The sequence below is a fragment of the Schistosoma mansoni genome, chromosome 7 (assembly GCF_000237925.1).
Source record: "Schistosoma mansoni strain Puerto Rico chromosome 7, complete genome".
Taxonomy (NCBI): Eukaryota; Metazoa; Platyhelminthes; class Trematoda; order Strigeidida; family Schistosomatidae; genus Schistosoma; species Schistosoma mansoni.
This window is the reverse complement of record NC_031501.1, coordinates 6700540-6715922: the sequence shown is the minus strand read 5'-3', so window position 1 is coordinate 6715922 and position 15383 is coordinate 6700540. Positions and strand designations below refer to the sequence as shown.

General features: G+C 32.6%; 1 protein-coding gene across 1 annotated transcript in view; it reads right to left on the bottom strand.

Moving 5' to 3' along the window:
• The window catches only part of Smp_134590 (putative unc-13 (munc13)), a gene marked incomplete at both ends in the record, with an annotated part of 112000 nt that overhangs the window by 71719 nt on the left and 24898 nt on the right, over window positions 1–15383 (bottom strand). Inside the window, 2 exons of the mRNA XM_018798726.1 lie at window positions 7092–7311; window positions 9185–9259. Of these exons, the coding sequence (XP_018653639.1) occupies window positions 7092–7311; window positions 9185–9259 (295 nt within the window). The remainder of the gene's footprint in view (window positions 1–7091; window positions 7312–9184; window positions 9260–15383) is intronic.

Sequence of the window (15383 nt, the reverse complement as noted above, 5' to 3'; positions counted from 1 at the left end):
CAAAAGACTTTATAATAAAAGGGTTCTGTTGGCGTTCGGGATTTGAATTGTCTGATAAGTCAAGAAATCGAATGTTCAAACTTAGTGTGTGCTCAAAAACTTGTAAACCTTCTTTATGTCTCTTGAAACTAATTAGAGAACTAACAGGTACAAAACGGCTTAGTGATAATACATAATTATTAGATGCCTGTCGTTTAAACAAATCTTTTTATAGTCCGATGATGAAACGTTATATTTCACATTTCTCCAAGTTCGTGGGAAAGTGGTACTGATGTTTTAAAATATCTGAAGTTAAGTTACTCATCTTCATGTTTTGGACCTGATTGCACTTAAACCTTTTTGAGAGAGGCTGATATTCTGTGCTACATACTAACGACCATTTGCATTAAATCGTTTTTAACAACTTTCATACTGAAAATGTGGTGTAGAATAAAGCTAACTCTAATACTGAAGAACATGTTTAATGATAAGAATGTCAATATGTTTTATTTTCAGAAAATCCTGGAAAAGTTACTACCACTCACACTTTATTCAGCAATAGATGAAGCGTTAGATTACGATTTAAAAAAACACTGAATATAACATCTGCGAGAAGTATTTTCGATGCATTTTTGCAACTATAATTCATCTTCGACTCTGTCCTAACATTTTATAAGCAAATCATTAACTGAATACGTTCTTTCTTCCCTCGAAATGAAGATTATACTGTGCTTAGAGGGGAGTATTCTACTCCTTTATAACCCGGAGTTGGTCAACTTTACCAGGCTATTCCTTGTTCTTTCTTTTCCTTGTTTTTGTTCTACGGTCTGTCTTCTTTCACTAACAAAAAACACCACGTTGACGATCCTAGTGTATGAATGTCAGTCTCTACCATTTCTAATTGCTTTGAAATGAACTAGATTTTAGCCCATGTTAGATGATGATCTATTCCATATGATCTGACACTAAATTCTACCAAACTACTAACTTCAGCCAAAAATATGAAAAAGATTCTGAACATCCTGCTTAGGTTGCACGAAATTGTTCACTAGTTAAAATTCTATAGTAAATCCTATGTAAAATATCACATATCTCAGTGTAAGTTTCACTTCTAACATCTCTTTTGATTTTTTCATGTTTTGTGAGTACTGCAGAGGCTGTGTTGAAAGCATTCTTCTACACCCACTTTTAAGATATGCAACTTTCTGTAGGCTACCTATCAGCATATACTGTTCTCCAATATCTTTCCCTCTATTTTTGAGAAAAAAGTTTCTCTGTGTTGTGTATTTTATTGAAAGTTACCAGTAGGATAATTGGTTAATGTTTTGACATTCTTACGAACCTGATTGTTGATAGACATTTGAATTCTAATTTGGAAGAGTTACTACATCAGATACCAGAAGTAGAAACCCATGGACGCAAGGGAAGATATAAAACCTCCACAATATCATCTCGAATCTATACACAATAAAAAGTTAACCTTGTAAAAATTGATCCAAACTCATGTTATTCACTTCCCTAAAAATTCTTTTTTTTGACAGATAATATTGAATAAAATGTTAATTATCCTCATTATTATTATTATTATATCCTAACCGAGATTGATCAAAATTAAGTGAACAAAACTGTGAGAGGGGGGGGATGAGGGACAAATGAGGGACAAAAAAATACTAATCCCTGAGAGTAATCTAAAAAGTTTGTATTAATAAACAGCATTATTTAATGATCATTTGTCAACAGTTCTACAACAGGGATCAATTATTTCTACATCCTGTTTTTTTTGTCAAGTATATATCTATATCTTTCTATGTAAAAATGTGAAAACAAAGTATAACAAAACAATCAGATTGTTCATTTCCTGTTATTATCTTTCATTTAATCATCCATTTTTATTTTGATTATTACCTATAATCTAGGTTAGTTGTATTCTAATCAATTCAACTAAGAAATATATACATATATCATATAGAATATAAAACTTTGCACTACTAATAAGAATAAGAATAATGAATGTACGATTAGTTTGTTTTGAATAGTTGCGGTACAAAAAAAAGAGTATTTTGCTCAGGAAATAATAATTTGCTCTTTAAATACCTGCTTAGTGAATACAGCATTCTTAAAGTTTAACTAACCAGTATGCACTATAATTGTGTACTTGTTAAACTGTACATATGACCTTAATATAAAAGGTTTAACTTCTCATTCTTGAATATTTTTTAATCAGAGGCATAAAATCAAGTGTACAGGCTTATTCATTGATCTTTGACAATTATTGATACTACCCTTGTCTCTTCAATATGATGTAGGTCACGAATAGTCAGAATATAGAACTTAATAGTTGAATGTTCGAACTAATAATGAACCACCACTGTAGGTGTGAATCTTTGACAAAGAGAGCATTCATCCAAAGTAAAAAAATCTTTTTACTAATAACTACTAGTAGGTAGATACAGAATGATGTATCCAATAGACATTTGACGAATCTAACATGAATTATATGTTCAGTAATAATATGATTTGAATAAATTATAAGTGTAAGCAATTGTATTAACCAGCTTCAACTGATTTCATTTAATTCCTAATTAAAATCATTCGTTAAACTTACCTATACTCTTGTACAAATTTTCTTACAGACACTTAAAAAAGAGCTTAATCCAGTTCAAAAGTGTGATGACTGATAGGTTAGAAATAGGAAAAACAATGCGAATCAAGTTGAAAGATCAATAAAAATACAGAGTCTCTATATAGGTATTTACAAAAACTTTGGAATTTCTTATTTAACAGAAAACAGTGGCTCATATAAGGATGAAAATGAAAAACCTTAAGTCTCAAGACATGGATAATACATCTAAGAATAATTATATAAATTCCCTTAGTATTGTTTGTTTGAATATTCCCATTGATGTTTAGGACTGCAACTGGTCAGTCTCTAATTTGCATATGTGCATACTGTGCGTATTGCCCCCATATAGCCTAAATTCACAAGCATTGTAAGCAAAGATTGATAGTGGCTAGCAGTGGAATGCAGGACGCGCGTCTCGTAATATTCGGGACTCGTCAGCTGGATGTACCTGCATCTCAGAGTTGATCTTCACTTTGGGACTCGAACCCAGTACCTTTGGCAGTACATCCGGCTGACGAGTCCCAAATAGGACGAAACGTGCGTCCTGGATTCCACTGCTAGGCACTATCCATCTTTGCTTACAACAATTATTTAATTTTTAATACTAACATTTTGAAATCATTCAACGTCATAAAAATCAGCTGCTGTTAAAACCAATCAATCTGAGGAAAGAATAAATCAAACTGTATTTTTTCAGGTAATTTACTGACAAAATCATGAAAACTGCCAGATGATAACCCTCGCATTGCAATGACTAATCAACTAAAAACCAGATAAGAAAGTATAACTATTACAAATCATCGAAAATATATCCTTAATTTATCGATTTATGGGATACAGTAACATTTGATTATTCACAATAGGCAAATAGTTCAGTTGATGGATCAGGGTAATTAAATCTAATGTAGTGAACAAAGACTTGGTGGAGATAACCAATTTATTGTTTAATGCAAACGTAAAAAGTGCTTTCTTAAAATATGAAAACCATAGGTTAAATACATTATTTATATATCTTCCTTCAGTTGTTCTTTACACGGTTCATGATGCTTTCAATTATGTTGTTATTAAAATTGCTCACTGTTTTCTCTTCCATTCAATCTTCCCAATCTTTTGTTGGAATATATATGAGCTAGACAGACGTCTCGTCCTCATTAGGACTTTCTGACCACTATTTCTCAACTCATTGATCCAAAGGTAACACACTTTGAGGCTTAAAGGTGATGTTTGAAAACATGAGAGAGCTGTGGTTACACACTGCTATATGATCTCATACCAGTGTAAAACAGTTATTCAGTGCTCATCGATTTTCAATACTGTTTTATATGAAACCAGTTTTTGAGAAATTCAATGTAACTATTCGAAGTCTATGCCAATTTACTTTTTATCATTGAACAAATCAAGTAATAATCATCACATTAATGCCATCAAATTCATAATTAAAGTAGAATACAGAATCAATTCAACTATCTTAAATCATCTCAGTGCTATCATTAAAACAATAACCTCAATCCTGTTGAATTTGTCATACAACTTTCAACTGTTATACATTTTGGCTTGTCATAAATGATGAAATTATTTCGTAAATTGATTTCAAATGCCTTACACATAGATTAAACAGCTAATTAGTTAACTTACAATGAGCCAATAAAAGTATTTCTGCCCAAAGATATCGCTAAATTAGTACCTAAAACCCATTACATGGATAAGTATGTAATAAAATTAATTGATAGATTATGCATTAATACACTGAGGAAGGAAGTCAACGTATATGTATATATATACATATATATACTTTGTTGAATATTTTCTAACTTAAAAAAAAACATTAATCTTCATCAGATAAATGTAACCTGGTTTCTAGTGAATTACTGTTGAATAATATCATTCAATCAAATTTGATCACAAAGTACACTGGATACAAATTACATCGGTTTTATATTGCCTACTCATTGACAGTTATCGGTTATCGTTGACAGTAAAAAATAATTAGTAGTCCCTGTTATAAATCCTAGTTGTAAATAACTTAGTCTCATTGGAAGTCCTTCATAACCCAGATAGTTCAGTGATAACGTCTCAGACTGTGAGATAGGGTACCCTACTACACTAGAGCATCAGTCCCCTTCGGATCGGTAGTGTGTGTTGTTGGCGAGCGTCAAGCAGGATAAAATCTAGATGCGAAATTTTCTGCCGGCTACCACCAACAACCTGGTTATCACAACATAATCCATACTATGTCAATTCACCTAGACTAGTATCCACATGGTAACTTGGTCGATAAAACACGCTAAACCCTATAGATCATCTAATGTAAATGATTAAACGTTGCCTGCGGTATCTTTTAATGTTGGATAATTGAAGATAAGCGGCTGGTAACCCTGGATCTAAGTTTCGAACTAACTACCACTCGTTAGCAAGATGAATTTACAATCTTGAGAGAACCGGCGCTCTCCATGAAATGAGGGCCGGCATGACCTATAGTCACAGTTTGAGGTGTTATAGCTTAAAGTTTACCAACCATTTTCTCGTCATTTACTAGTCAACTAGACCTTGTTCCGTAAAGATTGCTGTACTTACAAGTAAGACAGTATTGTATTGACAGGTCAAAAATGTTTACTCATTGGAAATCAGTAATGTAAACATCAATCGGTTGATCAAGCTGCATGTTTGATTTATCAGTCATACTCATCAGTTAACCATATTACAAATTATCTTACAGTATCATTACCGTTGTCTGTCCATTAAGGAATCTCATATAAAAAAAGAAAGATGTTCAGTACAAAAATCTGCTAATTCCTGTTTCCGATGTTGCCTAACATTCTCTAATGGTATAATTCATCACGTTTTAAATTTGAGAAATATTAGAGGTGATATCATTTAACATCTGACTGTTACTGATTAAACCGTAAGTAAACTGTTTCTTCATTCATTTGAAACTTAAATTTGTAGAAAATGGTTGAGTTCTTTCTAGGCCAGTTGTTAAGAAAAGGAAAGAAGAAGTAGAAGATATAAACAAGGATTGAAGTTACATGGACAATTATCACATGTTTCAATGGGAAAATCATCCATTTTAGATCTTATATTTTGAACCACAAAGACCACAGTGTACTCTGAGAAGAAGAAAAATAACTTTTTTTAAAAAAAGAAGAAGAAAGTTTCTCTATGATTTTTATGAACAAGTAGATAATTGTTACAATAATTTTTCCTTGAGGGAATAGATAATGTTCCAAAATTAGATTCATTAAAAATTTAGAATGATATGGTCATCAAGTCACTCACTCACTCACTCGCACACACACACATCTAATGTTAGTAATGACAGTAAAAACGTATCGAGAAAGAAATAGAAGAAGGATACATATGTGAAGGCTTTTTACGATTTTATTTCGTTCCAGACTATTTTATCTCCTTCGTGTTCTTTGTGTCATTGAGCTGATATTTATGTCATTTTACTCTAGATATTTGGTAATAACTCACAGACACATATATAGATTTATACTTACAACTGACCTAATTTTAAGGTTAACAGTAGAAGGAAAAGAAATCGGTTGAAGATAAGTAAGATTAGGTGGAATTTACCGAAGATATCCAATACGTTTTTCTGATAAAACCTAGTCTTTCTCATTGATTGTATCATGGTCAGTTTTTGATTTTAGATTCGAATAAGTTAAACATGTCTACTTTAACTGAAATTGTAATAATTAAACTGTCAGATAGTTCCACTACATGTTGTTGTGATTATCATAGGAATCTAACGGTTCAACTCCATGTGAAATTGTGCATGTGAACTAGTGAAGAGTCATAGAAAAAAAACTAGCGCAAACCATTTATCTATTCATCATATATTTCAATGGTTCTTCATGATCGAAACTAAATGCAAATAAGTTGTACGAACATTAATCACGATTCATTTCCAAAGAGTTCTTCAAGTATATATATGAATGTAGCCTACTTATGCAAACGAATTTTTACAGTTTATTATAGTGAGCATCAAAGTTATTGTATGTTATTAAATTACTTTGATACTCATCTATTTAGGTGACACACTTACTTGATTGTACTCTCAATTCACTTAACTATAAACACATATATTGTGGTGTAGTCTGCTTATATCCTCATAAGTAGTATATGGTGATGGTCAGACATAGAATGTTTTTTGGCAGAAGACCGATAAGAAAACAACTGAATTGAAGTGCAATTGGTAGAAAAATGCATAAACAATGAAATTAGAGAAAATTGATTGATATTTACAGAAACAATAGTGAAGATTGAGACAATAGGTAGCTATTTTGCAAATTGCCTATCTGCTGTATGGTTATCAGATCTTAGTGAGATAGTTTGTAGTTTGTGCTTACATACATTCGAGTGTCCCCTCCCGTGATCTGTTCACTACAATATTACTGTCAACTTTCAGAGTCTTATAGGAATTATCTACCCAAACGTGAAAATAAATCATCTTATTGTGATATATATATGGAAATGATATACTCACTTTGTAAACAATCTGCATTTAATAAACGTTTACATTTATCATGACATTTGACACCACATTCAGTACATCGTAATCCTTGCCTGGCTACACCCCATAATAAGCCTTCACATTCATAACAATAAGTAGGACTTGTAGCACTAAACAATTGAAAATTATGCGGTGTGTTACTTGATATGGGATAAGCCAAGGCTTGTAATGTTTTACGATAAACATGCATTTTCTAAAATATAAGAAAATATTCAACAGATAATTAGATTTGCTTTTTTTGACGAATAGTCATAAAGAATGGTGTATAAAATTAATAAAAATATTTTCAGTATGTGTTTGTGAAAATTACTGAAATTACTGGAATCTGGTTTTCATCTTGTTGTGCTAACAAGGTATGGCAACTTGGACCGATGCATATATGTGCCTGTTCCTACGTTGTAGTTGACTGACTGACTGACAATCGAAATCAGTAGCTATTTTTTATAATGTAATAGTACAAATGAGAATATGCATTTCTGAAACTCTCTAGTGGACTTCATATATATCAGTGAACCATGGTGTTTACAACCGTAATCAAATGGTATTTAATATTTCTGCTTTGTTGTCTTGATATTTAAGTCGAACGCCTGTTATCTAGATGGATTCCAAACGAATCAGCATAACTACTCATGTTCTTCCTAATGATCGATCTGAATTAGTTGGTTAGTTCAGGGTCTTTAATAGATATTATGAATGATTTAAACATTTGCAAATTTGTTTGTAGTTTAGCTGAGTTTCATTCATGAATTACTAAAAAAACTACCATTAGCTGACATCAACCAGTGTAATAGAATCTATAGCAAACATGGTACAAAGTAATAATAAATATATTTTTTGTAATATTCCACTAAGTAAAAAACTGTATTTCTGACGTCTCGTCACTTAATGTAGGAAAACAACTGCTTCCTTTTTACTATTTGAACTTGCGTTAATTTAATGTGGTTATTTGTTTACTCTGAAGAAGTGGCTTACATTAAGTCGCGAAAGGTCAGAAATGCAATTTTTCCACTTATTGGGATGTAATAAAAAATAAATTTATCATTAACTTTCTACCCATTGCTCAAGTGATTCGATATTACCAAGTCCAACCTTGGCATGGGCGAGTCAAACTAGTTTTCTCCAGATAATCTAACCAACATAAGCGGTGATGTCATCTAAATAATAGCTGTGTCCTGGGTTGGATTCCGGCTTGTATTCCAACGTGAGTCTGAACACCCTGGGTTCGATTCCAACGTGTGAGATCGTGTGTGTCTACTACTGAGAAATCCGATACTAGGACAAAACGGTCGTTCACTGCTTCCAAGGTTTTAATGGTTGTCTAACTTAGATCAATTAATGATTTCAATGGAACTCAATAATCTCCATAACCCCATACTAAAGATAGTATTCTGTTAGTTATCTACTGATATATCCTATGATTGTTCATTGTATTGAAGTTTTCTAAAGAAAATATGAGTTGATTTAGCGGTTTCGGATTACCCAGATTCGATGACTAATGTTCTCGTCCATCACGAAAATTTGCCAATTACCTACAAAGTCGATCATTTGACATCAAACACTATTGTAATCAACCTAGGTAAGGACAATGCAAAACTATTCAATGAAATTCATCGTTCAGTAAACATACTGTTAATTAACATGGGAACTAAAATATTAGCTGAACTCACATAAACATTGTTTGTTAAAACTAGCCTAAATCAAGCTACATATGCTATCCAAAAAAGTGTCATTACTCCCATTTCGATTACAAAATAAAAATAATTATCATAGTTTACATAACTGACTGATATTAGTTAAATCATAATTGAAAATCGAGAAGAAGTAGACAGTTATTTCCTGCTAGTATGAGACTCCCCAGCAGTACAGATCCACAGACCCACCATGGATCAAACTCAGGTCTCTCATGTCCCATGACAATAGCCTAACATTTATCAAGACGCAGTAGCGATCCAGTGCTACTTAGTTTCCAGAAGTTGTCTAAGATCAATCAGTGATGTAAATTATAAAACCAAACAACTTCCACAGATAGTCAACATAAACACTATTTATTTTAAATAATTTCCTACCAATTCTTGGTCTGTCAGTGTCCAACTGGCTAGATTAGACGACAAAGATGTTAATGTACGTTTCTGTGCCATTGTCTAAATTAGAAGAAAAGAAAGTTGAAGAGAAAAGTAGGCCAAACTAAAAAATTATCGGATTTTTTCACAATTCAATATAGTTTGAAAAATGTGCATTATTTTTTTTAACTTTGAACTACACTTCACACTGATGCACAGAAAGCTATGCAAAATAAATTACAGAGTACCTTTTAACATAGATCGCTTATAGTATCAAACAATTGTTATAAATCAAAGACTATCAAATGGAAATTGTATTTTTATCATTCCCTTGTACTCAGGAGTTTGACAAGTTGACATTCGAATGACATTTCATTAGATAACTAACTTATCCATCTCATTATTTATTTAAATGTAGAGAATGATGAAGACGTAGTTGAGCTTCTTTTTCGATAATTCAGTATGATAGCATAATCGTCAAACTTCCTTCTGTTCATGTTGATAATGTCCCTAATTTTCCCTTCTATTATTTTAAAGTGATTAACTACTAACACTTGTTCATGTATTTTCAGACTTCCAGCGATGTGTGAAATAATCAACTGTTATCAGACCTAGTGAGTTTGGTCTCAACCGTCATGCACATTTTTCAGTGATAGTTGTGTGCTACTGAAGTCGATAGATATAAGTAGTATGTATCATCAATCAAAAGTGTAATGTCTGGCGGCAGAAGGTTAAGAAGATCTAAGGAAAGAGAACGAGAACAAAGAATGATTGGTGTGAAAACGAAAGAAAAATAAAGTCTGAGACAATTGACTGATATTTACAAAAGGAACAATCAAGTTTGAGACAACTGATTGACATTTTGCAAATTAAGTATTTATTGTATGGTTCTTAGATTTCAGTAAGACATTCTGTAATTTTATGTGTAAGTAAATTCGATTGTCTCCATGTGTTTTCTCGTCCATTACATTCATTATAATAGCATAGTGATCAAAACTACTGTCTTGTAATCATAAGGCGTATCTATTACCAATATTACTGTAGTGAACGCTTCTCACAAGAATGTGTGTAAGTAGTGAGTAGCTAAATGTGATGTCCAAGTCGCATTTTTTGTGATGAAACTCAGTGCATCGAAAGCACAACGTTGTCAGAACACCTGGAGACCAGATGAGAAGACAGTCCAGATGTCAGGAAACACTGAAAGGTGCAAATAGTCGATGAAAACTATGTTTATGTATTGCATAAATACTCTGTAACTTCTTGCAATAAACGTACATTCCTTTAGCCTAATGTCGTGTTTTACGCTACCACTGACTAAGCAGAAGGTTATTAATGATTAAACTTAACCCAAAACATAATGCTGAAAATCAACTTCCTGTTTCAGTACATGATATGATGAGTTTTGTTTACTTCCCAATGAACTGTTATTGATTCACTTTGATATACCACTAATGATCCAGTACAGAACTGCTTACAACGAGAAAAACCGGAAGCGCATGTTTCGAAAAGGGCAGTGATTTAGCACTTGTTGTGATTAACTTGGCTTTTGTGTAATTGTTGCATCCAAAGCATACTTGGTCTGCTTTGACTTGAATTATTTCGGTTAGGGTTTTAAATTTTCCTAAATCCTCCTCCAGGCTTTTTTTATACTGAGATCTGACGCTGGTGATCATATTGTGTATTTTGTCGTTTTTTAAGGCTCGTAATCCGTTTATAATAGTCTACAGTACTTTTAAATGTGGAGGAAGGAACGTATGTCACGTATATCTATAAACGATGATTACATTTTCTCTATCATGGTAGGTTTTAACAGCTAAACTAGTTAAAGTCTCTAAACATTGATCCCTACCATTTTACAGCTGAAAATGATATCCTTTCCAACATTCCTTGAAATCGAACCTTTCAAATGTTAGTTTCATTACAGACTAATAGTGCTACGAAGATGCCAATGTCAGCAAAGATTTTTCTATCTTTAGAAGCTGTTTGTCAACATTAGTGATGAAAATCAACCTCTTAGTGTGATGCTATGTCATGTCATACTCAATGTGCAATCTGATACCGATGTTCATCGGTTCAATTTGTCATTCCACATTAACAATGAAAGATAAAAGCATTTCAAAGAAAATCCCAAAATAGTGGAAGTAATAACAGTATTAGTAATCGAAAAAAATGATTAGTTATGAAAAATAAAAAAGTAAAAGGAGGTTTCTGGATTCAGGTTCTAGAGGAAGACAAGAAGTAAATGAATCCGCGTCGCTGTGAATTATTCTCAGCCATGTCACCCAAAGTTTGAAACCATTGGGTACGATAACCACGCGAACCTTAACCGGGTAGTTTTTACCTATTAAGATGGCTAGGCCCAATTTTTTACGACTTCATAGACTGGTCCCACGTTTTATTTTTTCCATCTTCAGTCTTGTTCCATATTACTCTTATACCAGACATCACCCGTCGAGGTAAGTAGTGGATTAGTATACGTAATGCATGTCTCGACCACCACAGTTGATGAAGATTCACTACCTCATCAATCGATTCGCCATCTTTACTTAGTACCCTATCTCTAACCTCAGCATCGCTCACTCGGTAGTCACAAAATGCACAAGAAATACTTCGAAGACACATATGATCGGATACTTGTAGCCTACGAATATTCTCCATTCTTAATAGCCATATTTCACACGGAGATGGGTGAAAACCAAAATGGCTTCATACATTTGTTATCGTGTGGTTATACTAGTAAACAATTTGTTAAATTTAGATTTTAAAGAATACTTCAACTTCATAGTCTTGATTGTTCATACGGTTTAAATTCTCGAAAAAACTGTTTTCTTGTTCAGGTCAAATGATTTGAATAAGATGCTAAATATTCTCATACTCTTACAAAAATAAAATTAAGGCACTGAAACAGGTTTCTATTATATGAATAAAGTAGAATATGCTATTAGATAGTTTGAAATTCACCGAAGGTTAGTTTATAAGTATGTTAATTTGTATATCTATCATAAACGTTGGTGAGAGTGATGAAAACTGACTTTGATGCAGAGCACTGTCGGATGCTGTCAACTTGACATGATAAAGTCACCGAAATCCTAACTGTTTGACCAACACTTTTTCGAACAGAACTAAAACCCTTTAGACAGTTAAATATCGATTGATCATTAAACCGTTTACACTATTTTGATGGAATTTATATCTATTCTAATATTTCATTGCATACATGAATGATGATCGTTGGTTGAAATGAAAGAAACTGGTCTTCCCCTATCTGTTAACACAACAGCTCAACAATTTTCGATTATTTATTCCTTATCGAAATTTATCAAATAATATGAACAGTTTCATTGTTCAACATCTGTATTTCGTAGTGAATAGATAATCGTCGAATAAGTGAATCACCATATCACTGTATGTTATGCCTTCAATAATTTCTCAAATAACCTATGTTTGTCTCATCATATTTCCCACACACATTTCGAAACAGAGACAGATAGAGCGGAAGAAATGTATTCTATCTGTAAAAATAGTTTTCTTCACTTGGACAAATATTTTTAATTGTTCGTCAACAAAAACAAAGAACTTCACTTAAAATAAACTTTATATCAATAAGGAAGAGAGTGTGTTTTTACAGGGCTTATTGATTGTTCCATTTCAGTGCTTTCTAAGGTTGAAAGAAAATGTTACTTTTATGTTACATTTTATTTAGTATTTTAAACGAATAGTAGTTCACATAGTTACTAATAGTTTTAAGCGGTACAAATGAGAACAATATCAATTGTAGATTTTTTTTTCCCCTTGGATTCTTGTTTAAAACTGTTACGAAAATTTCCAAAGATTTTTTTATGCATGTTCTTTTTGTTTAAATGTAAATCATGTTGAATTTCGAAGAGAGTTTAAATCTTGATCGTTATCTCACGTCTAAGAAACAATTTTATTCTAAGAGATAAAAAGCTGTCTATACATAACCATTAAACGAAATTAATACAGAGTCAGGACTCGTGAATACAATGAACAGAGAGAACTACCAAATTACTGAGTTTAAACCGAATCCTTAATCAATTTTATCTACACTTTTCTGAGGCCGTTTGTGGTTACGTTTAGAAATTGCGCAATATTATGAATTGGTATTTTACTCAAAGGCTCTTGAAACTCTGACTAAAGGTTCAAGAACGTGGGAGTTTTTTCATCCCGTCAATCGTGTGATGAATACGGTAACAGAGTTAACGAATTTCTTATAATACAGAAAAAAAAACTTGTACAATCATTGAATAATCTGCGTTGACAGATTTTTTTCTTCAGTATATGAATATTTTCACTTACACTATGATGTCTTTGTAGCCTTGATTATTCATCTCTAAAACCAACCCTCAAGATTACAGGCACACCTCGTTGATGAGTTCTAATGAGCATGAAACCTACATTAAGCAAGTTTTTCTGTTGACTTCCTCCATTTCAACAAGATAGATCCGATGTTAAGTCACTTAGACTTGCGACTACATTACAACAATCCATAGAATTCGACCAAAAGCACGAAAGAACTAGGCACACATAACATTAACCCCTATTCAATGATCAATCAATTGTAATAAATTCTTTAAAATACTTTTACTAAAAGTGCAACACAAAGATGTTACCATCGGATGACGTAACTTTGTTATCGTCTGTCAACGAGTCAAATAACATAGCTAGCTTAAGATAAACCTATAAATAATGTTCCCAAAAATAACACATTCACTAATCGAAACAAAACAAATAACAGCATAGCATAATACAGACAACAATTTAAATTATCATAGACAATAGATTGTAACTTACTCGTAATACCTAGTATTTGGACGAAATGAAGCCAAAGAAAATTGGAATTAGTTAATTATGAAAGAGAGACGAGGTTAATAATAATGGTTATAATAAACAGGAAATACTCTTTAAATTTAATTCAAAACCATAATGTTTTACTCTTTTCCCTTCTAATATACTTTATGTACAGTGATCGCAGTAGTTTATTGAATTGTTTGACATTATTAACATACATTTTTAATTTATATTTCATACAATGGTTCAGTAATGCTGAAATCTTCAAGTGTATTGATTTTCAGCTATTTCAACGATTTGATTGAAGGGAATTTTAATGAAGATTGGTTTCATTCGTAGTTTGATTTATTAAAAGATTGATCTTTGTAAGGATACCATTTGAAATCATGGAGTACTAAACAGGTGTTTAATTCTGACATGAGACTCCTCAATATAGTACGAATTCACGATCCTGCTCAGGATAGAACTCAAAACCTCCAAGTCTTTCAGAAAACTCTTAAACATTAGAATGACTAGGTTGGCTTTCGAGATGTTATAACTCCAACTTCAATCAATTTGCGATGTAGGGTAGGTTTTATAACGGGACAGATGTCGGGAAAGTTGAAAATTTTGCAGTGAATTGATTAATTGTCACTATACGTTTTACTATCCCTCAGTTATTGCTTATTAACTACATAGTTTGTTTAGCCACCTACCACTTATGGTATGATTATCTTTAAAGTATGATTTCTAATACGGTGTATTGTGTGACCAGCAAATTCAAGCCTGTTATTGTATGCACTTTGAGTCACAAACTGAATTGAGTACAATAGAGATTTAATCTACTTTCCGCCTTGGTTTCCTAATTGGCTACTGCGTTAGAAGGAGCTCAAGGTCCAGTGAGAGTTAATGTCATAGATTATTGTTCATTGCTCCATATGTTATTCGATACTTGGGTTACCGGTCCTACTAAAGACATGAGACTTAATGTTGATTAGTGTCTCACACCAGAAGAGTGGAGAACATCCAATGCCGCCGGTGACATCTGTTTCTCTCCCGACCTCCGATCTAGTGATTTCGTGGATTGATTGTAGCTAGACATTAACACTGTTGGATACCGGCTCAAAGGTCTAGGAGTCAAGCTTTCATGCGTGAGATCAAACGTTCTCAAGTTGTCAACAGTTTTAACTATCCCTTTACTTAACCACACTGGGAGGTGCTCACGAGCACGAAAATACAAATTCCAAATATAATCCTGAAAAACAAATAATATTAGCTTTATGTAGAATGTAAACATTTTGAGATGGTGAAGAAGATTTGTAGCTCAGGTGGATGATTTTGATGGAGTTTTTTTCTCCTGGTTGGGTGGGTTGTGTGTTGTAAAAATCCCGACAAAAAAAACAACCCACGAGGAAAA